At 37.9% G+C, this 27,649-nt stretch overlaps 1 protein-coding gene across 3 annotated transcripts in view; it reads left to right on the top strand.

Moving 5' to 3' along the window:
- The window catches only part of TMEM68 (transmembrane protein 68), a 34,111-nt gene extending 7,053 nt beyond the window's left edge, over positions 1–27,058 (top strand). For all 3 annotated transcript variants that reach the window (XM_043879413.1, XM_043879412.1, XM_043879411.1), the window contains exons 2-7: positions 3,229–3,622; positions 12,468–12,635; positions 15,449–15,642; positions 21,683–21,743; positions 23,522–23,661; positions 25,493–27,058. In XM_043879413.1, coding sequence (XP_043735348.1) covers positions 3,298–3,622; positions 12,468–12,635; positions 15,449–15,642; positions 21,683–21,743; positions 23,522–23,661; positions 25,493–25,609 — 1,005 coding nt within the window. In that variant the 5' untranslated portion in view covers positions 3,229–3,297 and the 3' untranslated portion in view covers positions 25,610–27,058. The remainder of the gene's footprint in view (positions 1–3,228; positions 3,623–12,467; positions 12,636–15,448; positions 15,643–21,682; positions 21,744–23,521; positions 23,662–25,492) is intronic.
- Positions 27,059–27,649: the final 591 nt, after the last annotated feature.

Here is a 27,649-nt window from a genome sequence, read left to right as displayed (position 1 = left end):
AATGAAATTATGTAATATGTGGCCTTCAGTATCTGACTTTTTTTTTTTTTTTTAACTTAGTATAATGTTTTTAGGGTTCACTTATATTGTGGTATGAACTAGTACTTTATTTCTTTTTGTGCCTGAATAATCTTTTTTCTGGCTATAGCATATTTTTATCCATCAACTGATGGACATTTGAGTTGTTTCCATTTTTTTTGGCTATCATGACTAAATGCTGCTGTCAACAACTGTATGCAGATTTTTCTGTGAATATGTTTTCAGTTCTCTTGGGTGTATACCTAGGATAAGAATTACTGGGTCCAGTGGTAACTCTATGTTTAACTTTTTGAGGACTGCCAAACTGATTTCCACAGTGACTAGCAATGTACAAAGGTTCTCATTTTGCCATGTCATCAGTATCATTTGTTATTTTCCTCCTTTCTTTGATGATAGCCACCCTAGTGAGGAAAGCTCCTATTTTAAAAAGTAGTAAGTTTTGCTGTGTTGTTTTACTCTGAATTCTCAGTTCAGTCAGTTCAGTCACTCAGTCGTGTCCGACTCTTTGCGACCCCATGAATCGTAGCACGCCAGGCTTCCCTGTCCATCATCAACTCCTGGAGTTTACTCAGACCCATGTCCATCGAGGCGGTGATGCCATCCAACCATCTCATCCTCTATCGTCCCCATCTCCTCCTGCCCCCAACCCCTCCCAGCATCAGGGTCTGTTCCAGTGAGTCAACTCTTCGCATGAGGTGGCCAAAGTACTGGAGTTTCAGCTTCAGCATCAGTCCTTCCAGTGAACACCCAGGACTGATCTCCTTTAGGATGGACTGGTTGGATCTCCTTGCAGTCCAAGGGACTCTCAAGAGTCTTCTCCAACACCATAGTTCAAAAGCATCAATTTTTCGGTGATCAGCTTTCTTCACAGTCCAACTCTCACATCCATACATGACCACTGGAAAAACCATAGCCTTGACCAGATGGACCTTTGTTGGCAAAGTAATGTCTCTGCTTTTTAATATGCTATCTAGGTTGGTCATAACTTTGCTTCCAAGAGTAAGTGTCTTTTAATTTCATGGCTGCAATCACCATCTGCAGTGATTTGGGGGCCCAAAAAAATAAAGTCTGACACTGTTTCTACTGTCTCCCCATCTATTTCTCATGAGGTAATGGGACCAGATGCCATGATCTTAGTTTTCTGAATGTTAAGCTTTAACATAAGCCAAGTTTTTCACTCTCCTCTTTTACTTTCATCAAGAGGCTTTTTAGTTCCTCTTCTCTTTCTGCCATAAGGGTGGTGTCATCTGCATATTTGAGGTTATTGATATTTCTCCCAGCAATCTTGATTCCAGCTTGTGCTTCTTCCAGCCCAGTGTTTCTCATGATGTACTCTGCATATAAGTTAAATAAGCAGGGTGACAATATACAGCCTTGACGTACTCTGAATGCTGAAACACTGATAAATTTTAGTGGTTTGACTCTGTGTGTGTTCATGTTTAGTCATTCAGTTGTGTCCAACTCCTTGTGACCCCATGGACTATAGCACGCTAGGCTCCTCTGTCCGTGGAATTCTTCAGGCGAGAATACTGGAGTGGGTTGCAATTTCCTTCTGGTTGACTCTTTTGATGGGTTGGTTAAAATGGGATGTAAATAAAACACAGATTGTGGGCTCAATGTGTGCTGTGTCCACCTTCTTTACCACCACAGGCCCAGATTTCTCACAGATAAGGGCTGTTGGTTACCAGGAAATCAGACACATCCTCCATCCCTGGGAGAATAAGTCGATTCTGTGTGCTGCCAACACGCCGGTTTATTAGCAAGATAATCTTGGCTTCAAGACATCACATGACTGCTCTTGCATACATCTGTCTCCCTCTCCCTCCATCTCTTTCTTGCATTTTTTTCCTATCCCGCCTCATCCACAAAGGATTTGAGATGATTTTCATTAAGGTTACATGGTATGGAATAATGATAAAATATCTCTTAGAATCAGAAGCAGAGAAAATAGGAATGGAAGAAGGAAATCTTATTTAGGAGATTGTAATCATGAGGGCTAATACAGTTGTGTCATCAAATATCATGTTTGACCATCAGCTTATCCAGCAGTTACTAAAAAGAGACATCACCTGTTACACATCCTAACTTCATATTTTTTCTCTAAAGAAGCACAGTTTTCTGTAACTCTGAGTTCAAAAACGTCTTAGGTAGGGGGTTTAAGAGTATAGGGGCTTCCTAGGTGGCTCAGTGGTAAAGAATCTGCCTGCAGTGCAGGGGATGTGGGTTGATCCCTGGTTCAGGAAGATCCCCTGGAGGAGGAAATGGCCACCTACTCCAGTATTCTTGCCTGGGAAAGCCCGTGAAAAGAGGAACCGTTTCATATAGAGCTAAAACAGTATATGGAGGTCTTCACTAAGAGCTTTGGTAGCACGAGTAGAATTTTGAATTGTGATACACTGGTGTAGGGCAGGAAGCATGTTTGTCATACATTGTGTTTATGTCTCTTGCCATTTATTTTATGGAAATTCTGTCTCTAGGTATTAATGATTATCTTTTTTTGAATCATATTTTTCTTCCATTTGTATATGTTGTTTTCCAGAATATAGACATTGAAGCTTGGGACAAAATATTTATCTAATTTCTGGTAAGTTAAGTGAATGCTTTAGGGAGTTGACACAAAATAATTGTATGCTCTGTTTCTTCACTCATTTAAGATACAAGAGAAATTTTAGTGACATATAAGATAAAAATTATGCTGATAAATTTTTACTATTGTATAACATAAAAGGAACAGAGAACTTTTCTATAAACCTGCTTGTAAAAGATAATACCCCAAAACACATGTCATCACTTCCTAAAGAATTGGGTTACTTTTATTGAATCAGATATTGATGTTTTCTTCTGTGAAGAATAGTTATCTCAACATAACTCAGTTTAAGATACAAATGCTCAGTATGATCCACTTAAGATGTAGTCAAATTATTCAGATCAAGCTGCAGTTTCATTCATCGGCTTTGTTTTCCTCTCGTAGCTGTAGCTTGTGAGTTATTTTCAGAAGCTAAGCCCAGCATGCTTCACGAGTGGACAGAGGATACCCATTTTCACATTTAAATCTGCAATGAAGTTAAGAGTTAACAACCGACTCATTTTTGTTACTAAGAAACGACTTTGCACCATATTTTACGTAGACCAAAACATTTACCCTCTCAGCTGTGAAGAGAATCACGCTGGATTATTTTTCTCTTCTAGTGGCTGAGTTGAAGACCTGCCATGACGATGAAGAAAGAGACTGCATTTGCTGTTTCGACCTAAAGAAAAATGACCAATAAGAACCAAAGCTGTGCTGTGGGACAGGATTCCATGCCCTCCATGACTTGTCTCATCCACGTCCTTGAAGCGTGGTTTGGTGTGGAGCACTTGGAGGACTACTGGAATTTTGCAAACTACCTCTTGTGGGTTTTCACACCACTCCTCCTTTTAATACTCCCTTACTTCACCATCTTTCTGCTGTACCTTACTATCGTTTTCTTACACATTTATAAGAGGAAGAATGTGCTAAGAGAAGCCTACTCCCATAATCTGTGGGATGGTGCAAGGAAGACGGTGGCGACCCTGTGGGACGGACACGCGGCTGTTTGGCATGGTAAGCAGATCGCTTTGTGCTCTGGGCTTCTGCTGGTGTGGGTGCACTGACACCCCATCATCGTCCCTGTGGTTGATTGAAGAGATGTTGAAAAATATGATGGAGGGGAGAGTTACTGTTTCTTGTTATCTGTTTGCATGTGTGGTGCACATGTATTGTCTTTGTTAAAGTGATTTTCTTCTAAGCACATTCGTTTCCATTAAACAAAGAACCATATAGCTGTGTAGAATATGACAATAAGCTAAAATTAAAAAATGAATATTTAACATCTAAAAGTAAGAGACGAACAGTATAGAAAACTGTTTTGAAAGTGCTTTAATTATTTAGTGTTTACTTCCATTTTGTTCAAAATAAGTTTGACTTTCCCAGTGTCGAGATTTTTAAACAATGAAATACTAAGTAATAATATTTTTAAATTAAATATAATCTGTATACCAAAATTTACCCATTTTCTGTTTGCCTCATTTCAGAAGTCATTGTGTGACTTACTAAGCTAATGTGTTGTCACTTTAAATCTACATATGCCTGCAAGTCATTTTTGAGCACTTGACCATGCCATCCGGTGTCAAATGCTCAACATGCATCAGTTCTTATAACACAGTAGATGGAGCCCATGTATTATCTCCATTTTACAGTTTTCTCATAAGGAAACTGAAGAACAGAGAGGTTATCATTTGCCCAAGGCTGCTAGGACACCAGGGAGAAGAGCCAGGACGCAGCCCTGGTTTCTGGGTCTCGGCCTGTGCGTCTCTGACCCGTGCTGCGCAGCAGGTCTGTCCCTGACTGGCGGCTCGGACTCCCCGCAGTGGTCGTCAGAAGGTATGCAGACAGTAAACACATGCTACTGACGTAGTGAATTTACTGTTTACCTGCTAATACCAATGACCTTGCCAGTCAGCACAGCCCTCACACCCTCTGGTGGCTGTTCACCCACCACCATGGGATGGTGTCTCCACGTTCCATGACCAGAGCCTGCATCTGTGTAGACGGCTGTTGTTCATTGTCTATACAGCCGTGAGACAGAAATGCAGTGGCCTGGTTTATAGGACTCGGGAGTCTATGTCCCCCTCCCACTTGTAACCTCCCGTATTTCAGGATAACGCATATTGTAAGGAATTTGAATTTATTTATATTTCAAGAGACATGATTTAATTTCTGTAAATTCAAGTGTTGAACTTATTTTGTAAGTGAGTATATAATTTTGAAGTATTTATTCTTTGTTTTTCTGAGATATTTCTAAATATGCCCCTATGGCTCAGAGGAAGTAAAAATATAGATTACTTCTTACCCTGTTTTAATGTTCTGTTACGATAATTTAGCACTGTATTTTATTGGGATAAGTGATGCTTTTTAAAACAGTTTTCTCCACTCATTTAGTGACATACACAATAGGTATTTGTGTGCACATTCAGATTTTGTATTGATGTCAAATCAGTTTTAATTTATGCTTTGTAAAGAATCTTCAGAGAAGTTTTTACTAATAAAAATGTTCACTGTAGAAAATGTGGCAAGTAAAAATAAATATGGAGAAGAAAATAGCAGTCACCTAAAATTTGCCATGCCATTGAATTCTGGTGTGTTTATTGCCCTTTATTATTGCTTTTTATTTGTGTGGCAGACTAGTATCTGCATGTCACTGAGCCTTCTTACATGACTTGTAATGACTGTACAGACTCTGTAAATCCAATAGCTAATTTAGTTAGTTACCTGTTACACTGTCGTTTGTTGGTAATTGGTTACTATAAGTATCTTTATATAAGAATCTATCCAGTGTTTCCTGTTTTGAACTTAAATTTTACCCTCTACTGTGTATTATGTAAGTGCTCTGGCATTTTGCAAACCATTCTGTGACTCTACTACATCAAGGAACATGAATCTGATATTTCTTTAAATATCTGCATTTTTAGGTAGTCTGTCAGTGAGGTCCCTGCCTTCAAGTTGCTTACAGCCTTTAAATTATAGCAATTTTGACTTTTTTACTTTACATTTACTATTATTTTTTAAAAACATGGACATATTTTATTCACTAAATGGGTTCTCCAAGTTAAACCACAGGTAGCAGGGGTTTTTTTTTTTTTTTCCCTTTTTTTTTTGGCATATATGTATATATATATTTAAATTTATTTTTTAATTGAAGGATAACGGCTTTATAGAATTGTAGAAGAGTTTTTTATGGAAAATTAAATTGGGGTTTCAAGAGAACATTCCCGTTCTCCTTCAGGTGGCCTTCAGGTGGGTTAGAGTTTCTTCGCCTCCTGTGTCTCACACAGGGAAGGCCTCCTGGGCCCACTGGCTGGAGCTCAAACCTGCCTCTTCCCAGTCACAGCTGGGTGACCTCGGGCAGGTTACCTCGCTTCCTTTGCCCTTTCTCCCTTCTCCCTCTTCCTCCTCCCTTCCTGTTTCAACAATTATGACTTTTTTAAACTTCATTTAAAAAAATTTTTAGAATTACAGGAAAGTTGCAAAAATAGTACAGAGTTCCTGACGTTTTTCACTCAGCTTTCCCTCTTGTTAGCATCTTACATAACCGTGTGTACAGTTATCAGATTAACGGTGGTACAACACTATCAACCAAACTACAGATGTTACTGGAATCTTACCAGGTTCCCTGCCAGAGTCCTTTTTACCAGGATCCCATCCTGCATTTAGTTGTCGTATCTTCTCCAATTTAAGACGGGTTTTTCATCTTTTATGACCCTCACACTTTTGCAGAGTACTGCTCAGTGATTTTGTGGACTGTCTCTTAATTTAGGTATGATGTTCTCCATAGTTAGACTGAAGTTGTGCATTTTTGACCAGAATCCCACTGATGATGAGTTCTCAGTACATTGTATCCAAGGTGCCTAATGTTAATGTGTGTTATTACCGGCGATGGTGACTTTGATCACATGGTTGAGGGAGTGTCTGCTAGGTTTTTCCACCACAAAGTTGCTAGTTTTTACTTTTTAATTGATAAATGTCTTGGAAGAGCGCCTTTAAAGCTATGTAAATAACCTTTATCTTCAAACAAGCTACTAAACTTTTCTGAACTTCATTTTCCTCTTCTGTAAAATGGGTTGTTTTAAGGATTCATTGGATCTTGATATAAAGTACTTAGAATAATTTCTATTATGTAATAAAAATTCAACAAATGTTAGCTGTCATAATTATAGAGCATCTTGCTCCAATAATTTGGAAAGCACTCAAATACATCACTTGCTTCTTGGTCATTATTAAGTTCAACTTCACACACCTGCTATGTTTAAGATTCCTAGTATTTTCAAGGCACATTTTTAGGCTGTCAAGGTTTTGACTCTTGTTGTTAGCAAGAAATGCATTCTTCCACCCAGTGTATACACACAGGTTTATCTACTTTGTCAAGTGTGTAGAGACTGTCTTCATGTGATCTGCTCTGTGTTCTATCCTGCTGTCTTATTTAAAAAGAAAAATGCTGACAGTAACTCACTAAAGTGATTGCACAACTCAGTGAGTGGATGGCCACAAGCATTTGACAATCTCAGGTGCAGGTTAGCCTGGGCACACCTCTGGCAGGAGGTGTGGTGAGGGGCAAGGGCACAGACGCCCTCCCCCGCCCCTCTCCCCGCTACAGTTTGACCTTGAGTAGTTGGTTATGTGGGTTTTGCCTCCTTCCTCATCAGTGCAGGGATTCTGTGAGGACCATATGATATAATTACTATGGGTCCAATACGGCGCCTGGCAGGTGAATACCCAATAAGTGTCCATTCTTGTTTCTATGGGACAAAAGTGAAAGCACTGTTCATGGAGGAAGTAGCTTTTAAACAAGGTTTTGAAGAATGAGTGGGGAAATAACTGAGTAACTGTTTCACAGAATCCACCTGCAATGCAGGAGACCCAGGTTCGATTCCTGGGTCAGAAAGATCTGCTGGAGAATAGATAGGCTACCCACTCCAGGATTCTTGGGCTTCCCAGGTGGCTCAGCTGGTGAAGAATCTGCCTGCAATATGGGAGACCTGGGTTTGATCCCTGGGTTGGGAAGATCCCCTGGAGAAGGGAAGGGCTACCCACTACAGTATTCTGGCCTGGAGAATTCCGTGGACTGTATAGTCCATGAGGTTGCAAAGAGTCAGACATGACTGAACGACTTTCACTTCACCTCACACCATTATATTTAAAAATTAAATACACAGTGTTTTTGAAGGAAAAGAGAAATGATCAAAATTGGTTTAAGAAGGAGAGAGAAACAGAGCAGACCAATAATCATATAATAAATATTAAACTAGTCAAAGTCTATACCCTCCTTTCTTCACAAAGGGCTGAGAGTCCACAAGTTAGGCTAAACTTTTAAGGAACAGATAATGCCCCTCTTAAAGTGAGAGTGTAGGAAAAAGTGGAGGTAAACTGGTTATTTTGCAAGGATAGGAGAACTTTGCTATCGAAACTAAGGAGAACACAAAAGGGAGATTTGTAGGTCAGTCTCAAAGTAGTTTTATAAAATTCAGTACTTATGATAAAAAAGAAACATAGTAAGTGAAGACTAAAGGTACTACTTTAATAAGGGGGAATGTTCCAGAAATATTCAACAAAAATGATCCACATTAGAGAAGTGAAAGGAGTTACCATAAGTAAGAAATATGACAAGGTTGCTCTCAACTTCTACTGTTTAACATTCTCTTGGAGCTCCTGGAAATAAAGAGATGAGAAAAGAGGCCTGAAAGAACTAAGTGAATCCACTTACTAGTACTGATAAGTTTGCTTAAACACAGAATCATATACTACCAATAATCATTTTTAAAATGGAAATAAACATTCTATTTGAGACTAAATCTAACAAAAAACATGTAAGAACTTTAAGGAGAAACTATATGCTTTACAGATGGAATTTGAAACAGTTGAAGTGGATACAAAGTCTCAGTGTAATACAGATGTCCCTTCTATGCCCACACTCCCAGTTCAATTACTAATTCAATATAACTGATTTTTCGTCAACTTCTAAAATTCATATAGAAGAGTAAAGAGGAATAACCAAGGCAAATTGGAAATAAAAGAGGGCATTTCCCCCTATCATATCAAAAGCATCAACATTTATCATGATTAAAATTACAGTGTTGGTCCAGGGAAAGGATTATCACAAGTAGATCAAACATTAAAAAGTTAGAAGCATGAATGTAGTAAGTGATAAAGGTGGTGTTAGAGGTCAGCACGAAAAGACAGGAAAATACTTGATGACTTTCAAGTACGGAAGATCTTAACGAAGATGCAAAACAAAAGCTATTGAGAATAACTAAAAGTGTGTCAAACGATCAGGCAGATCAGGGTAGGTCATTTACAGTGTAACTTAGAAAACAGTAAATAAAAAAATCCAATTTAAATGGTCTAAACATGTGGTCTGAAAACGACCTAAACATAAATGCCAACAATTAGATTCACAAGCCCCCTAGTAATTAGGAAAGTGCAAATTAAAACTTATGCTAAGATATCATTTTTACTCAAAAGATTGGCAAAAATTAGTTTGTTGACATTAGAGAGTGAGAATGTGGAGACAGGGACTCTCAGTGCCTGAGAGTACTGTAGTGCAGTGAGTCAGGAGGACCATTTGGTAGCTTCTGTTATAATTTAAAATGGGTGTATCATATGATCAGTTGCCCTTATTACCCAGTTATCTCAGTATCCAGTCTAGTGGTAAACTCACAAGGTACAGGATGCATATAAATGGATGCTCATTGCAGCAATATTTGTGAAAAACTGCAAACAGTCCAGTGTCCCTAAATAAGGAAATGGCCCAATGAACTGTGATAGGAATTCATTATGGAATACTTTATAGCCATTTAAAAATCATCTATAAGAAATCACTACCTGTGTCTATCAAGTAGATGTCCAAGATATATTGTGGCATGAAAAAAAACTAAGATTCATTATTATAATCACAGTAGGAAACCACCTGTGTTCAAACATGCAGACACCCTGGTACTGAGTAAAACACAGGATGTACTCAGGACCAAAAGAGGTGTCATTCTTATTCTTGGGTGAGAAGTATGTGGAAGGCTGAACCTGGAAAGGTAGGCTGAAATTAAGTTGTGATGCAATTAAATGCTGTGCCCAGCCAGGAGTTTGCGTTTATTTTGTAGGTACTTTTTAGGTCCATATGCTTTCCTGAGGAAGACCCAAAAGGGTGGTATTGTCATTTTACCATAGTGTGTAGGTGTACAGCCTTAAAAACGGGGTTTTGGTGTCACATTTAGAAGGGATCATCTTTTAGGAGATTAGCCTTATCTGAAATTATGGTGCATGCTTGCCTGCCCAGTCGCTTCGGTCATGTCCCACTCTTTTCAACCCCAGGGACAGTAGCCTGCCAGGCTCCTCTGTCCATGGGATTCTCCAGGCAAGAATACTGGAGTGGGTTACCATTTCCTCCTCCAGGGGATCTTCCCCACCCAGGGATTGAACCTGTGTCCCTTGCATTGAAAAGGGGATTCTTTACCACTAGGCCACCTGGGGAGCAAAGTGGTAGGCAGTTATCTCATTTATTACATAATAAATAAATCCCTACGGGTGAAGCTCTGGGGGAAACCAAAGAATCTGGAAAGTTATTATGATCAGGGCACAGAGCAGGGGAGGTAAATAAGTATGCATTTCACGGCCTAAAACAAGAGAGCCACATTCATCACAGGGCTGGGCTATTCTTGGTGAAGGGACCCAGACTACTGGAAATGTGCACAAACGTGCATATGTCCAGGCCCCCTCCCTGAACAGCGGAGGGATCGACTGAGCAACAGCCGTCTTGGAGAGTGACGTCTTTCTCTGAGCCCTGCTACCCATCACCTTCCAGGACTAGGGTCCTGTAGGCAGAAGACGGGGTTGCACTTCAAAACCCACGTCGGGGAGAGGGAGTGATATACTTAGAGAGTGGAGGTAAACACACAGAACGTGGTGACGAGGTAATAGAGTCCGAGGGAGGAGCAGGTAAAGGCCCCAGCATTTCTATGAACACGTGACCGGAAGTGCTCCGTTAGAGGCGGTCGCGTAGGCAGCGTGGAGGTGGGAGACGCCGTGATCCATGTGACACAGGAAAGAATGTGACATCACTTGATGGCCTTTTTGGGGTCTGAAAGGCCTTGATAGTGTTTGACCAGTGTGACCATCCGCTGGTGCTTTCTGAGCCAGAGGTGGTATGACTACATCCATGCTTCATGATAAATGCAGTTGAATATTGGGGCTTAAGGTTTAGTGGAATGACGGTAAACTCTAGTTGTCGATAGTGAACTGCTGAATTGAATTTTTCTGCTTTCAACCCGGTGATTTGATAATATGGAAGCAGCTCAATTAATTGTCAATTCTTTTAAAAGAAAATTATTCTGGAATACAAAGGGGAAGCTAAGGAATAGTCTGTATAGAATCCCTTAAAGAAGTATTCTTTATTTCTTAGAAGGTTTGTCTGCTGGGATGATCTATCCTTTTGATAACTTAAGGCAACTTCAGTGACTGATTCTAAGTAAATTGAATTATTTGAACTAAAATTAGGTAATTGGGAAGAAATGTTAAAAAGTACAGAAACACAATTTTGAAATATTAAATTTTTAAAACCGTTCTGTTGAGTCTATTTGGTATATTACCAAATAATTTATTTCTTCAATACTAGAATCAGTTACCACACTTAATCTGGGTGAAGATATTATGTTGTTGTTTAGTCACTAAGTCATGTGCGACTCTTTTGCGATCCCATGGACTGTAGCCCGCCAGGGTCCTCTGTCCATAGGATTTCCCAGGCAAGAATACTGGAGTGGGTTCCCATTCCTTTCTCCAGGGGATCTTCCTGACCCAGGGATCAAACCCAGGTCTCCTCCATTGGCAGGTGGATTTTTTACCACTGAGTCACCTGGGAAGCCCAAGGATATTATAAACCACTTTAAAAATGAATCTCTCAAAATTAACACCAAAATCTTTATAATTTAAATGTTTGTTTCTTAGCAAATCTGACGGGGATAAACTGAAGGAAAGAAGCACACAGGTGGTTTCAGATTTCCGTATTCTGGACAGTGGTGTCTTTCCCGTGTGAGTTGCAGTCTTGGGTCAGCAGTTCTGTGTGGGAGAGTCTGGCCACAGGAACTTGCTTTCCTTCTCCCCTTTAGTCACTGAAGACTTCCTTCCTTTTTCTTTGGGCCTCATTACCCTTGGCTGTGGCCTCTGGATGCTCCCTTTTTTCTTTGCCAGGTCCAGCTGAGGCTGTGGTCTTAACAACCCCCTGATGGGGAGAAGGGAGGCAAAAGCAGGTCTTAGACCAGGGCCAGGATCACATGCCTTCTCCTGCACAGTGCCATTTCCCACCTCCTGGGATGAAACACAGGGTAGTTTTTACTGACACGTGTGTGGAGCTTACCTCAACCTTTTATATGTGTTTACCACAGTCCACCCACAGCACAGAATGGTGGGAGGAGAGGTGAGGGCTGGCATGTCTTTAGTCCCACTCATACTACAGGACAGAGGTTTTCTTGACATTCAGTTCAAATCTCTTATCACATTTTTTTTCTCCACATGTAGTAGTTAGATCCTATCGAGTCATCTTTGTTTTGAATGAATAGAATGGGAAGAATTTGTGAAGAATGATGTGTATGTATATATTTGTTGTTGTTCAGTCACTAAGTTGTGTCTGACTTTGTGACCCCATGGACTGTAGCAAGCCAGTCTCCTCTGTCCATGAGATTCTCTAGGCAAGAATACTGGAGTGGGTTGCCATGTCCTCCTCCAGGGGATCTTCCTGACTCATGGATCAAACCTGGGTCTCCTGAGTTGCAAGCAGATTCTTTACCATCTGAGCCACCAGGGAAGACAGTATAAATAGACTAATGTTAAATACATTTTAAGTGTCTGTGCTTTGTTTTTCTAACAGGTTATGAAGTTCATGGGATGGAAAAAATACCGGAAGAAGGACCAGCACTGATCATTTTTTATCACGGAGCTTTTCCCATAGACTTTTACTACTTCATGGCGAAAATTTTTATCCATAAAGGCAGAACTTGCCGAGTAGTAGCGGATCACTTTGTCTTTAAAATTCCAGGTAAACTTTCACTGTAGCTGGTGATAGAAGAATATTTAATGAACACGACCAAATTATGTGACAGTCTGTGTATCTTTCTTTATTAATAAGTATTTAGTAATTATTTTTCAAAGTTAAATCCTAAAATTAACTGTAAATTTTGCCAAACAATTAATATATATTTTGGTATAGAAGGTAGTTAACTTTTCATATGGTGAATTTTTCTGTGAGGTATTGATTTGAGAGTTTACTTCTACAGTAATCAGGGTTTGATTACTGTCAGTTTGATAGCAAATGAAAATTAGTGAAATAAGCTAGCTAGGATATATTTTGTCTTTACATAGTAACATAATATTGCCTCAAAAACCCTAATCTATATAGCCTATTATGTCTCTTATCATATTTGACTTGCGTGGTAGAATTAAAACTCTTGAGATTGAGGACTAAATTCTTTTTAATATTCATGTTCCTAAAGGCTTTGTGCCTTTTAAAAAATATTAATAGGGGGACTTCTCTAGTGGTCCAGTGGTTGAAACTCCATGCTTCCACTGCAGGGGGAACACGTTTGATCCCTGGTCAGAAAACTAAGACCTTGCATGCTATGTGGTGTGGTCCCCCAAGACACAATAAAATAAAAGTAAAAAGATTAATAGGAAATTCCCTGGCGGTCCAGCAGTTAGGACTCTACTTTCGCTGCTGAGGGCACAGGTTCAATCCTGGTTGGGGAACTAAGATCCCACAGGCCATATGGTACAGCCAAAAAAGAAAAAAAAAAAAAAAAAGTGGAATGGTTTCAAACATGATAAGAGATTTTAAAGAATCATTCTAAAGTAAACCCACTGAGATTTTCTTCTGTCACTAAATTACTGGGAATAAGCCAAGAAAATTTATAGCATGTTTTCTGGATTAATAAAAGCAAAAGCCAACCATCAGCCAGCTAAGCCCCAGACAGCGCATGAAATAACATTCACTTAGTGCCTTTCACAGACATGGTTAATGCTTCCAGTATCCCTGTATCGCTAAAAAAGCCATCTTTTTTATACACAGAGTACTTTGTGTATAAAGCAAATTGGCTATAAAAGGTATTTCTTTAGAAAGTAATGTGATCACTTTATAATAAACTTGGAAACTAGAGGAAATAACATCATTACATGGTCTTATGACGCTAACATGTACCCAGTTATCATTTTGATTTATTTTGCTTCATTTTTAATTTGTATTTTTTCATTTTATATAAACTATTTTGTGTTCTTCTAAAAAAATTAATGCAACATTAACATTTTCCCATGTTTTATAAAGGACATTTTTAATATATGATTAAAATATTTACTTGTTTTCTCTCATGAAACATTAGGTTGCTTCCATTTTTTAAATATACACAATAGAATGTGAGGGGCTTCCTGGTGGCTCAGCAGTAAAGAATCCACCTGCAATACAGGAGCTGCAGAAGATGTGGGTTTGATCCCTGGGTCAGGAAGATCCCCTGGAGGAGGAAATGGCAACCCACTCCAGTATTCTTTGCAGTCCCTAGGGCTGCAAAGAGTCAGACACGACTGAAGTGACTTAGCACATATGCAATAGAATATGAATATTTTTATTTAGCATTTGACTCTAAAGTTTCCCCCCTTTATAATCTTTATGATCTTATAATACTTTATTAAACCTTCCCTATTTATTCATTTACCTTGAGAGTGCATCAAGTGAAATCGGTGAGCTTTTAATAGTAGATAAAATATTATTTCTTCTCAATAATACTGATAATCTTGCCTCAGACCCTTAAACCTATGAGCAGTTTGGCTATTCTGCACAGTTTTCACTCTCCATCCACACATTTCCCAGTCTCACGGGACTATGTTATGAACATCAGTCCTCTAAACTTTCAGTTTAGAGTTTGGTTAAAATATTTAATTACTGATAGGATTATTTCTTTCATCCATAAGTAGTTGTAATTTGAAAAACTATATCATATTAAGACTGGAATGAATTGTTCCCAAGCCAAACACTAACATTATTAAAAGCTCTTAGTGATATTGCTATTATTGTTGATTTAAAAAATCTTATTGTGAAATTAGCTGTATGTAACTTTTAATTTTGGGGGCTTCCATGGTGGCTCAGATGGTAAAGTGTCTGCCTGCAATGCAGGAGCCCCAGGTTCAATACCTAGGTTAGGAAGATCCCCTGGAGAAGGAAATGGCAACCCATTCCAGTACTCTTACTGGGAAAGTTCCATGGATGGAGGAACCTGGTAGGCTACAGTCCATGGGGTTGCTTTTAATTTGGATAGATTTAAATGTGACCTGCCAGTTTGGGTAGGTCTAGGTCAGTTAGATTCACGTTCTCCTCGGTGACTCTCTCATGGGGTTAATGGAAGGTTAGATGGGTGGTTGCTGACCCCTCCCGTAAATACTGTGGACAGCGTTTGCCTATGACACGCACTGGAAGAGCTTTAGTCTAGACACACCTGGATGAGCATCTCTGCCCTGCCCTTTGCCAGATGTGTGCTCAATTCTCTGAGCCAACTTTCCTTCTCTGCAAAATGGGGATAAAAATCCCTATTTTCTCAGGTTCTTGGGGGTTTTAATTGAGAATTTGAATATGTAGCCAGAGTTGTAGGTGATCATGAAGGAGGTGATCAATAAGACATTGCTATTAATTTACCAGCAATATTGATCTTAGATTACCCTTAAGAGTTCCTGTTGGTTTAAAAAAAGTAAAAAAAAGAACTTACTGATTTAAGTATAGAGACTACATTATGTAGGTTGTGAAAACTTTTGATCTCAGAAAATTGGACAAGAAGTACTTAAGATGTATCTTCATGCTAATATATCTTACAGGGTTTAGCTTATTACTTGATGTATTTTGTGCTATTCGTGGACCAAGAGAAAAATGTGTTGAAATCCTGCAGAGTGGTCACTTGCTAGCTATCTCACCGGGTGGCGTTCGGGAAGCACTGATAAGTGACGAGACCTACAACATTGTGTGGGGTAATCGGAAAGGCTTCGCTCAGGTTGCAATCGATGCAAAAGTGGTGAGTTGTATAAAACTGATTATTAAAGGAAAGCTAGGTCAACTTTAAATCCTTAAGTAGCCAAAGTATATCAGAATTTAGATCCTGTCTTTGCACTACTTTAAAAAGTGGTGTCTGTAACTCTTAACAGTAGAGAAATGGTCCTTGTGCATGGGAAGCCATCTTTACAAAAATTCAGTCTGGGAATTTACAGAAACCTAGAAAAGCTTTATTTGACATTTCAAAATCCAGCTTCTTGTATTCAGATTTATGAAATTTTTGTATTCCTTCAGTTACACTCTTTTTTATGAATATAATCAGTCCAATTCTATGTAGTTTAATCCTTTGAGTTGACATATTTCAGTGATGGCTGTTAGTTGGTTTCATTATAATCCTTGTGTCTGTGACCAATTTATAACAATAGAACTCAAATAATATATGACTCCTGCCATTTCTCATCAGCAAATGTGATCAGCTATCTAATAGTATGAATAAAGATGAGAAATAGATATTGGTGTAATTTAGAGCTTTTAAAAAAGAATGAATTTGTCAATAAAGTGATGGTTCCTCTGGGAATCACTGTAATTATTCTTAGTAAACTGGAGAATCTGAATGTCATCTTGTCCTTTTCTTTTGCTTTGGAAAGTATTTCTCAGCTTTTTGGTCTCCGTATTGTACTTTGTCCTATGAGACACTGCTTATGGGATGTTTCTTCTTTGTTTTCTCTTTATTTTCATTGTAGATTGTCTATCAGAAAAAGAAATCATGGCACTTGCCAAGGTGGTTTTCTTTTTCCAGGCCAGTTAGTTAGAGACTGCTGCCCATACTTTCTTTCACATTTTTGTTTTTTTGTGTGTGTGTTTCCATTGCTGTCATGTAGACACCAGTTTAGACCCTTAACTTGACTGTTTATCTTGCAAATACAGACCTTTGATTAAAAAAGAAAGGATTATGGATGTCTCCTTCTAACCCAAAAGCAACATTTAAGGGAACATGGACATTTTTCCTTTATTTTTTAAATCGCAGAGTTAAAATAAAATATAATACATTGCGCTCTATTCTCTACTGTACATATTTGTATATGTAACTACTAGAAGATAGTGCTTTATCAGTGTGATCTTGGTATAAGTTAATGTACTTGGCCAAGTGTTCTATAATGGATAACATAAAAATTTAACCACTATTGTCCTACAGTAGGTTATACAGTTCCTTAGGACAAAGCCATCTTTTTATCGTCTGAGTTCTGAGTACAATGATTAGCACTTAGGCTCTGTGTATTTGTTGAATTGATTTTGTAAACACAATATTAAACACTATAAGAAAGGAACCTTTTGAATTTAAGTCTAGGTTAATAGTATTACTGATACAGAAAATTAATTTATAGCCTATTTTCCAAAAAATCTTATGTATTAAGATAGAAAACAAAACTTTAGACTTTATGAATACTGTGGATACAAGATGGTATATGCACAGTTGTTCAAAAATTAAGGCTAATCAGTATAAATGTACATTGAACATTGTACATTGATAAAAGCTAAAAACCTAGTTCAATTTTCAGGTTTATATTTTGAGAGAATTATTTCTTCCAAGGTGTAAGATAAAAATGGTGAAAACATCACCCACCTTGATCATGGGACTCTAATTCCTCATCCTTAAGTAACAGTTTTAAGGACCGTTGCCTGGAAGAAGGCTTGATAGAAAGAAATCACATAGAGAAAGAAACCCTTTCATCAATCCGTGAGTTTCTAGACAAATAAGATAACCTAGATCACTTAAGGTTTTGGTACAAAACCTGAGAAAATTTAATGAACAGTCCTTTACAAGTTAATCAACAGAAATCTTTAACATTTCTGGCTTACATCATAGCACTGTATTGTTGATAAGTCTCGCGTCACCCCCAACCTTTCTTAACGCTTTTAAAGGCTTTACATTGGTACTCTGCACAGTAAGTAGGTGACGTATGTGATTATTCCAATGTTGCAGATGAGGAGACTCAGGCACAGAGAGATGGAGGGACCGAAGCAGAGCTTGCAGTTCAGGATGACAGGTAGCCAGTGCACTTCACAGTGAGTCCGCCCACCCTGAGCTTAGAGGCCCTTCCAGGTCCAAGAAGGAAGCCTTTCAGTCGTATGTGGACACAGCTGTAAATGGCACCAGTAACTTCTTTAGAAAAGCCTTTGCTAGGTCTCACAGAATTACCATAATTTTTGAGTCAGAATTTAAGACCATTGTTGCAGGGTTAGCTGCATTTAAATTGTATAATAACAAAGTAATGGAAATTCAAATGAAAAAAATCTAGATTGTCAGTGGAAGTTCACAGAATATTGGTAGCAAATATTGAAGGTTCATGTGAAAATTATAGGCTTTTTGATATAATCTAAATCACTCTTATTTTGTGAATTCCTGAGAATTCCGACTTTGTTGAGAATTTTTAGGTAACATTATACCTAAATAAGTTGGGATAAAAATGAGCCTGTGTACTCTAATTGGAAAACAGGTAACAAATGTCAAAGAAGATAGCATTTGTTTCAGTAATATTGTTTATGTGTATTATCTTAATCTATAAAAAACCTTGAGATGGGCTAATTCTTATTATTGTCCCCGTTTCACACATGAAGAAACTGAGGTGTAATGAGGAACTTGTCCAGTGCTTCCCACTTAACATTTTTGTGGCAAAGACTCCCAAGACCACTGTATTCCCTAAGAGGAGTTTTAACAAAATACACAGTCTCTCCCTCTCACATACATGTACACGTTAACAATTTGATTCTAGGTTACTGATGCAACTACCTTGTTATACGAAGCATGCACAAAGAAAGGAATGAACTTCAGTACATAGTTGTAGTAATGGTAATGCTTGTAGCTGTAGGGCAGCAAACTTGAACATGAATTTAGAAACCACAGACCCAGGAGTACTAAGTTTGTAGGGTAAGCTTGTTTAGTGTCTTCTAGAAATGCCCAGCCTCTGCAGAGTTAGCCACTAAAGGATGATAATGCAACTTAAAGAGCCTTTTGATGAGGGTGAAAGAGGAGAGTGGAAACGCTGGCTTGAAACGTAACATGAAAAAAACAAAGATCATAGCATCTGGTCCCGTCACTTCATAGAAGGGAAAAAAGTGGAAGCAGTGACAGAGTTTATTTTCTTGGCTCTGAAATCATTATGGACGGTGACTACAGCCATGAAATTAAAAGATGCTTGTTCCTTGAAAGGAAAGCTATGACAGACCTAGTGCATGTGTTCTAAGTTGTCTCAGTCGTGTCTGACTCTTTGTGACCCTATGGACTGTACCTCACAAGGCTTCCGTGTCCGTGGGATTCTCCAGGCAAGAATACTGGAGTGGGTTGCCATTCCCTTCTCTAGAGGATCTTCCTGGCACACGGATTGCATCCACGTCTCTTATGTCTCCCGCTTTGGCAGGTGGGTTCTTTACCACTAGCACCACTTGGGAAGCCCCATGACAAGCATAGACAATATATTAAGAAGCAGAGACATCATTTTGCTGACAAGGGTCTGTATAGTCAAAGCTGTGGTTTTTCTAGTAGTCATGTACAATGTGAGACTTGGACCGTAAAGAAGGGTGAACACTGAAAAATTTATGATTTTAAATTGTGGTGCTGGAGAAGACTCTTGAGTGTCCCTTGGACTGTAAGGAGATCAAACCAGTACATCCTAAAGGTAATTAATCCTGAATATTCATTGGAAGGACTGATGCTAAAGCTGAAGCTCCAATACTTTGGCCACCTGATGTGAAAAGCCCACTCATTGGAGAAGACCCAGATGCTGGGAAAGATTGAGGGTAGGAGGAGAAGGGGGCGACAGAGGATGAGATGGTTGGATTAGCTTCACCAACTCAATGGATGAGAATTTGAGCAAACTCCAAGAGATAATGGAGGACGGAGGAGTCTGGTGTGCTGCAGTCTATGAGGTCACAAAGAGTCAAGCATGACTTAGTGACTGAACAACAACTACAAATGCATCCTGAAGAGTCTTTATATAGTACACCCTTCAATACAAACTTTGGGGTTAATGCCAGTCAGTAAATGTAAATCTGCCAGAACTGGTTGGAGAAGACAAAGTGGTATATATATATGAGCTGCAAGTTTTCTGTTCCTTCTTGGGCATCTTATCTTATCAACTCTGAAGACATTATACAACTATTTAAAACATTAGGATTCTAGCCATCGCTTTATTCTACAAAACTAGTGTTGGTTTTAGAAAAATCATAATCTGAATTTTTTTACAGAAGAGTCAGTCTACTTTGTCTTAGGTGTTAGCTTTGTGAATGAACTCCATCAGATTTAAAATTCTTCCTCTGACTGCTTTTCTTTACACGACTTCTCTCTATCCTAACTGGTTTTAAAAATGCCTGCTGTCTGTTTCCTACCCTTTGTTTTCAGAGAACACAACTGAATTCCTCAGTATTTTCTTTCTGTTCTGTCCATTCATTCCTTCTGTGGTTCGTCCATTACACTGTCTGTTAGCACCTACTTTTTCTGGGCAGCGTTCCAGGTGCTGGGGATCCAACTGTGAACGAAGCAAAGTCTCTGCTGTTGGTTACAGAGATAATAAATAAGTGATCAGTTAGGTATATGTGAGAGAGTAAGTTTTATGAAGAAAGCTGTGCCTGCAGTCTCTTTCCTTCAGCCCACCACTTTTTACTGCTTTCCAAAGCTGAAAAGGAACAGCTTTTTAAATGTCAGCTTATGTAAATGTTTCAAGCCCTGCTCACTAAGGCAGGTCACTCTGATTTATCAAATGCTGATGGTAGACTGTAAGTGAAGTGACACTCACCCTTCCCCACCAATTTTATCTATTCTAAATATCATTTAATTCAGTATGTTTTGTGTACATTTTAAAGTATTTTATTCAATTTTTTATCTACTTCATTTTCACCATGGCATAATCTCCTTACATGGTCATTTGCTACTTAATCTGTTATTTTATGATTAGATAAGGCCTCCATTTTAAGTGAGTAAAGTCACTCAGTCTTGTCTGACTCTTTGCAACCCCATGGACTGTAGCCTGCCAGACTCCTCCATCCATGGGATTTTCCAGGCAAGAATACTGGAGTGGATTGCCATTTCATTTTCCAGGGGATCTTCCTGACCCAGGGATTGAACCTGGGTCTCCCACATTGCAGGCAGACTGTTTATCATCTGAGCCATCAGGGAATCATATTTAATCATTGATATTCATGGAAAAATAAAAACCATGAACTTGTGAACAGATATCCTCCAAAATTAATGATATGAAGAGTTTATATATATACACACACATACACACATATGCTTTTCCTATTTTTTTGGTGTTGAGTCTTAATACATGGGTTTCCCTGGTGGCTCACCAGTAAAGAATTTGCCTGCCAGTGCAGGAGACGGGGGTTCGATACCTGGTCTGAAAGATCACCTGGAGAAGGAAATGGCAACCCACTCCAGTATTCTTGCCTGGATAATCCTAAGGACAGAGGAGCCTGATGGGCTATAGTCTGTGGGGTCGCAAAAAGAGTCAGACATAGCTTATCGAGTTAACAACAGTTTATACAGTTTTCATTAATATTGAACCCTTTCAGATTTAATAAGCTCACACAAAAAAATGGTGTTTCATGAATTTCAGGACAGCATCTTGCCAAAACTCGTTATTTAAAATTATATAAATTTCCCCATAGAGAGAATTTCTGTCTTTTTCTTCAGTGAGCATACTATTCAATACCCCACTAAAACCAGTTTAATTATCATGTTCATTTTACTCAATGACGTTGATGATTACTTTAATCTTTGAGTTTCAGGAGTTCTTGTAGAATGATAGCAAAGTTGGTAAATGAAACATTGCATATTACCACTAGAGGGTAGTGTTTCCAATTTATATATATATATATATATATTTATAAATACCACATTAATTTTATTTGATAAATCACACTAGTGATAACAGTATATTTTTATTTTTTAAAATACCTTAGTTTTGTGACTTAAACAGGCCCTTAAACTTTTGCAATAGTGACTTAATGGAGACATCAAATGGATTAATGTATTTACTTTTTAATTCAAATTCTCTCTTTAGCCCATTATTCCTATGTTTACACAAAATATTCGAGAAGGATTTAGATCACTTGGAGGAACAAGTAAGTTGTGATTCATATGGTTTTTCTAAGTATAACTGTAATATTTAGAATGTAATATTTTAAATATTTGGACTTTTAAACACTATGCAGAAACCTTTTGAATTTATTTTAGAAAATGCATATACTATTTAGGTGTTTTTCTTTTTAAAATCTAAGTGATAACTGGTTCTAAGTGATCGCAGATTTAGGTGTTAAATTTTTGTTGAGTCTCATATATACTGAAGGTTATTTACCATGGGCTTTTAAAAATTGCACAGTGAATTTTTTAATCCTGTGTTAAACCATATTGTTGAGGTTTAGAACAGATTTAACGTATTACCCAGACTACCTTCCTGACTCATTCCTGAAGAAGTTACAGCTTTAAAAATGGATGACAACAAAACACTGAATTAAGATTAGCAACTTAAGGAGATACCATTTGCTTTCATTTATTGCTGTTACTTCTTGTTCTTTTTATTTTTTTGAACCATGATAAACTTACATCAAAGAGTTCTTTTTGCCTCCCTTTAATTTTTGATAGAAATAGCTTTGACTTAAGCTACAGGAAGGATAGCTATTAGATGTGCTTTCTCTTCGGAGTTTGTTGTTGTCCTATTTGTTTTTATGAAATTTTTATGGTTTGTTTGTACCCTGTGGTTTCTGCATTTGATTATATTTTGTATCCTTAGCACTATATTGTTAGTGTTCCTATCCATATATAAATCCTATCCTGAAAACCCTAAACTTCTATTGTTCCTTTTATGTCTAATGTTGGTATAGTTGATACTATATTATGTTTTCTTAGGTCTTTTTTTTTTCTCAAATGTGAAATAGAAAGGCAGGTTGATGTGATATTTAACTTTTGTTGTATAATTGTTCCTTCTAATTTTCTTTCAGTTCATTTCTTTAGAATTTAAGTTGCATACCAGAAATCATTCCTAATTTTTTTCCTTTAACTGTAAAGTGGTTTTAAAATTTTTTGACTGCCTCTTTTACTTTAAAAGTTGAATATCTCAAAAATTGATGTGTAGTAATATATTGTTTCAAGTACTACTCTGGGTCTTATGGTATATTCTGTGTTTCCACATATAAACAGTGTTTTAAACTTTCAGTATAATTCATAAGTGTGTATTCCACATTCCTTGCCTTTTGTGTATTGTTTTGTAAACTTAAACAGTCTTAGTCCATCAGTTTATGTTACATTACTACCACTTTTAATCTTGCTAAATTGCACACTTGGTCCTTAGCACTAATAATTCTTTTTCCTAATTTATAATATTTTTAGTCTTAGTTTTTCAGTGTATTTTGGTCTCATGTTTATTTGAATTTATTTTATGGCTCCATTTTTTCCTTTTATTCATGTAAGTCACATATTTGTGAGCCTCTAGACTGTTTAGCCTCTAACTTTTTTGTTGCAGTCTTTATCCTGTTTTGCAATAATAGTAATTAGTTTGTCTTTTAAAATTCTTATTTTTTGAAAGCTCATCTCCACCTCTACCCCCCATTAATAGACCTTATTTATCGAGCATTTTTAGGTTGACAGAAAAATAGAGCAGAAGGCACCGAGGGGACCCACACCCCTCACCACTCCTGTTTCTTCTATTACTGACATCTTGCGTTAGTGTGGTACATTTGTTACCATCAGTGAAAAGCTCCCCTTTAAAAAAAGTATTGTATTAATTGCCAGGAGATGATACTGGTTGTCCCCTTCCTCAAAGTCTTACATAATTCGTTTGAAAGATTACACTTATATGCTTGAATATGTAACAATTAAAATGATTTCATTTCCTTTAAAACAGGGCTGTTTAGGTGGCTTTATGAAAAGTTCCGCTATCCATTTGCCCCCATGTACGGAGGTTTTCCTGTAAAGTTGCGCACCTACTTAGGCGATCCCATTCCATACGACCCAAAGATCACAGCAGAAGAACTAGCCGAAAAGGTAAATTATTCTTTCTTTAGTTTTAGGACATATTTTTACTTTCACTTAAAATGAACTCATTAATTCTACAAATGTGTTCTGGATCAGCGGTGACTTTTCCCCCAAGGGACATCTGCCTGTGTCTGGGGACATTTTTATTGTCACAGCGGACAGAACTGAGGAGGTGGTGGTGCCCTTGGAGTCCCGTGGGTGGAGGTCAAGGGTGCTGGTATATATTCTGTGGTGGGCAGGGCGGCCCCCACAGCGAAGAGCTGTTCTTTCTAAAATGTCAGTACTGTTGAGGTTGAAGTTCTTGGCCCTGATAATTAAAAAGTTTTGTAAGTGATGTTTAGAAGAAGAAAGCTTTGACCTCCATGAAAAGAAAGCAATTGCCTTTGTCTGGTAGTAGTACCTTGGGAGGAAAATGGAATCTTGTTTGTGAATTGTGCAGTCAGGTTGTTCCAGTGCTCTGTGACTCAGGCAGGCCCCATCACCCTCCTCTAGTCTAGGGGAGAAAAACGGAGCCCACTCACATTGTACCCAGAGGGTCACAGGCGACTGATCACGTTCACTGTTGAAAATAGTGTCTGCCATTCAGTAAGTGCTCCGTGGGTGCTGGCTACTATTGTTATCCTAGAACATACAACCCCATGTAGAAGGTCAATAACTACATTGATGTTTTTAAGGTGATGTGTTAGCACAAGGGGGCTTCCCAGGTGGTTCAATGGTAAAAGAATACACCTGTCAATGCAGGGGACGTGAGTTCAATCCCAGGGTTGGGAAGATCCCCTGGAGAAGGAAATGGCAACCTTCTCCAGTGTTCTTGCCTGGGAAATGCCATGACAGAGGAGCCTGGCGGGCCATAGTCCATGAGGTTGCAAAGAGTTGGACATGACTGAGCAACTGAGCATGCATGTGAGCAGATTAGCACAATGCTGTGCTTGTGGCTTGATTTCTCAACCTGAGCACCGCTGACATTTTGTTGTGGACAGCTGGAAAGGGGTGAAACTTCCATGAGCCCGCCAGAAAACTTCCTACAACTTTTTTCCTTCTGATGTTTTCCCCCTTCAGTTCTTTTTAGTGTTTACTGTGTGCAGGGCATTGCTGTGCACAATGCTAGAAAAATGCTAAGGTATCTTAAGGTGTAGAAAGTTACCATGTGGACAATATCTGTAATTCAACTCTAGTAAAGTGAGTGTAGGAAAGATGGCTGAGTAACATTCCATTATATATATGTACCACAGCTTCTTTATCCGTTCCTCTGTTATTTGACATTTAGGTTATTCACATGTCCTGGCTATTATAGACAGTGCTGCAGTGAACACTGGGGACATGTGTCCTTTTGACTTACGGTTTTCTCAGGGCATATGCCCAGTAGTAGGATTGCTGGGTCAAATGGGGGCGAGATTGGGCAGGAGGCTCAGGAGGGAGGGGATATATGTATACATATAGGTGATTCACTTTGTTATACAGCCAGAAACTAACACAGCATTGTAAAGCAATGATACTCCAAAAAAAAAAAATAAAAATGAAAGAAATATGCTATGCACCTTGAAGAGTCACTACATGAATGAAAGTTCAAGAACCTTCTGTACTAAACACAATTTGCAACATTGCATTATTTTTTGTATGTTTAGAATGCTGAAAGGTTTTTGAAGTTAACAGTATTACATTAAAAAACAAAAGCAATATGCTGTGGGTGTACTGAGAAAGAAGTCATTCATTCTGAGGATTCATAGATGCTAAGTTCAGGAAGACTTCTTTAAAGTACTAGTATATTAAAATCCTTACAAACTAAATATCTACATTGAGAACTAAAAGAATAACGGCTTTTCTTTTGCTTTCTTGATAGACGAAGGATGCTCTTCAAGCTCTGATTGATAAGCACCAAAGAATACCCGGAAACATAATGAGCGCTTTGCTAGAACGTTTTCATAACAAACAAAAGATCAACCAGAAGACGCTTTAATACATTTATATTAATCTGTTTGTATCTATATGACTGTATTCTAAATTTTGTAGGTTCTATAGTTAGTATTTTTTTTTTAAATCACATCAAGAAGCATCTTTCATTGAATTTGTTTGCTTAAAATTATGTTGTCATTTTGTTTCTGCAATCAGTTGTGTCAAATTTAAACAATAACTCACTACATGCATCATAATTCAGAAAATGATCATGGTTCTTTTTATAATTTCCTAATCATGTATCATTAACATAGATCCTTAAAACTATGGACTTCCCTGGTAGCTCATCTGGTAAAGAATCTGCCGGTAATGCAGGAGACCCAGGTTTGATCCTTGGGTCGGAAACATCCCTGGAGAGGGGAATGGCTACCCACTCCATGCCTCATAATTTGGAAAATGATCATGGTTCTTTTTATAGTTGCCTAATCATGTATCCTACACATAGATCCTTAAAGTTAAGTTTATCAATAATAGCAGTGGAGGTTAAACAAACATTCCTAAATAATGCATCTAGTTTCTGCATCTCTTGCACTGAGCTAGTTTTGCAAGGTGGCATAACCTAGGGTTTTAGTATAGATGCTTAAGTTAGAGAAAAACAAGCTCTTTCCTCTGCCTCTCATTCCTTTCATGACCTTGGGCAAATCACATACTTTTGTGCCTCAACAATTCACTTTTTAAAAACATGCTAATCCTTTGGTGAGGAATATTGTTTTAACTCTTTATATTTGCTGTGATTGATATCCATAGGACAGAAATTATGACTATATAAACTAAACAATACCAAGATCTTTTAGAAGTTTGTGTATTTATTTTGTCCGTAGGATGTTTAAATTATTCCTTCAGGTGTGATGTCAAGTTGCCAAGCAACAATGAAAAAGATGTACTGTTTTTCAAACTGAGTAAAGCAGAAATTAGGGAAAGTAAAATTTTTAATTACTGTGATTATTCTTTTTAGTATTATATTTTTAATGAGAATCTGTAGACAAACCATACAAGGTATGCTCTGCGTCGTCTGCCCTGTAATATGGCATTTAATAGTGTCGGGTTGGAAATCACAGTCATCCCCTGCATCTCATACGTTAGAAGCTGATTCTAAGCTGATGACAGCCCCGGGAGAAAGCTCTGCTTTTCTCAACATCCTGGCTCATTCAGCTTGACTCTGTATCCAGACGGATGGTTTATTGTTTCGATAAAAATATACTTGAATGATGAATTTATGTGAACATAGGGCTCTTTGAAAATTAATGGCTTTTGATTTGTTGTCTCTTTGAAATCTGAATTTAAAAGTATTTAAACAGAATAGTACCAGGAATCAAATGCAGTATGTCCCTCTTCCTTTTTGAGATATTAAATTACTTGGATTTTTGTATAAACTTTTGTATAACAAGTATGTATGTACGATATGTGTGATGTATGTCAAATTAAGAAAAATAAAAATAAAAGCTGAATTGCAGTTCCTGTTCTTGTGAGATTGCATATGTGACATTTTTTTTAATTTAAACTGATTTTTTGTTTTACTATTTATGCTTTTCTCACCTATAGTCATATTCATCAATCTCAGCCATAATGAATAAACCTGACTTTTCAATGTGATAAATATATTTTAATTTCAATGAGAAGTATCAACTAATTTGCAGCTTTTTTTCCCTCTCAAGGAGTGAGCAGTGTTTTTTTTTAAAAATTCATCAATATTTCCAGAATAAAGGAATAAATGGTCATAATATGAATGAGAATAATGGATTTTTGGCAACTATTGGGTTTTAAAAACTGAAGAAAGAACAACATTCATTGCTAATGTAGCAAAAGCCATTATTTTTTTTTTTGCAGTACTGAAGTTTTACTGCTTTACTTAAAACTTTTTTCTTCTCTGATACTCAGAGAAGTATTAACAAGAAGGCTGTCTCATTTAATACAAACTCTTTATCTATGCTCTTTGAATTTAAATGCCATTTAGAAGAGTGAGGGGGCTTCCCTGGTGGTAAAGAATCTGCTGCCAATGCAGGAGACCCAGGTCCGACCCCTGAGTCGGGGAGGTCCCCGAGAG

This window comes from Cervus elaphus, chromosome 21 (assembly GCF_910594005.1).
Source record: "Cervus elaphus chromosome 21, mCerEla1.1, whole genome shotgun sequence".
Taxonomy (NCBI): Eukaryota; Metazoa; Chordata; class Mammalia; order Artiodactyla; family Cervidae; genus Cervus; species Cervus elaphus.
Note: the sequence above shows the minus strand (reverse complement) of the source record. Positions and strands in the feature narration are given on the sequence as shown.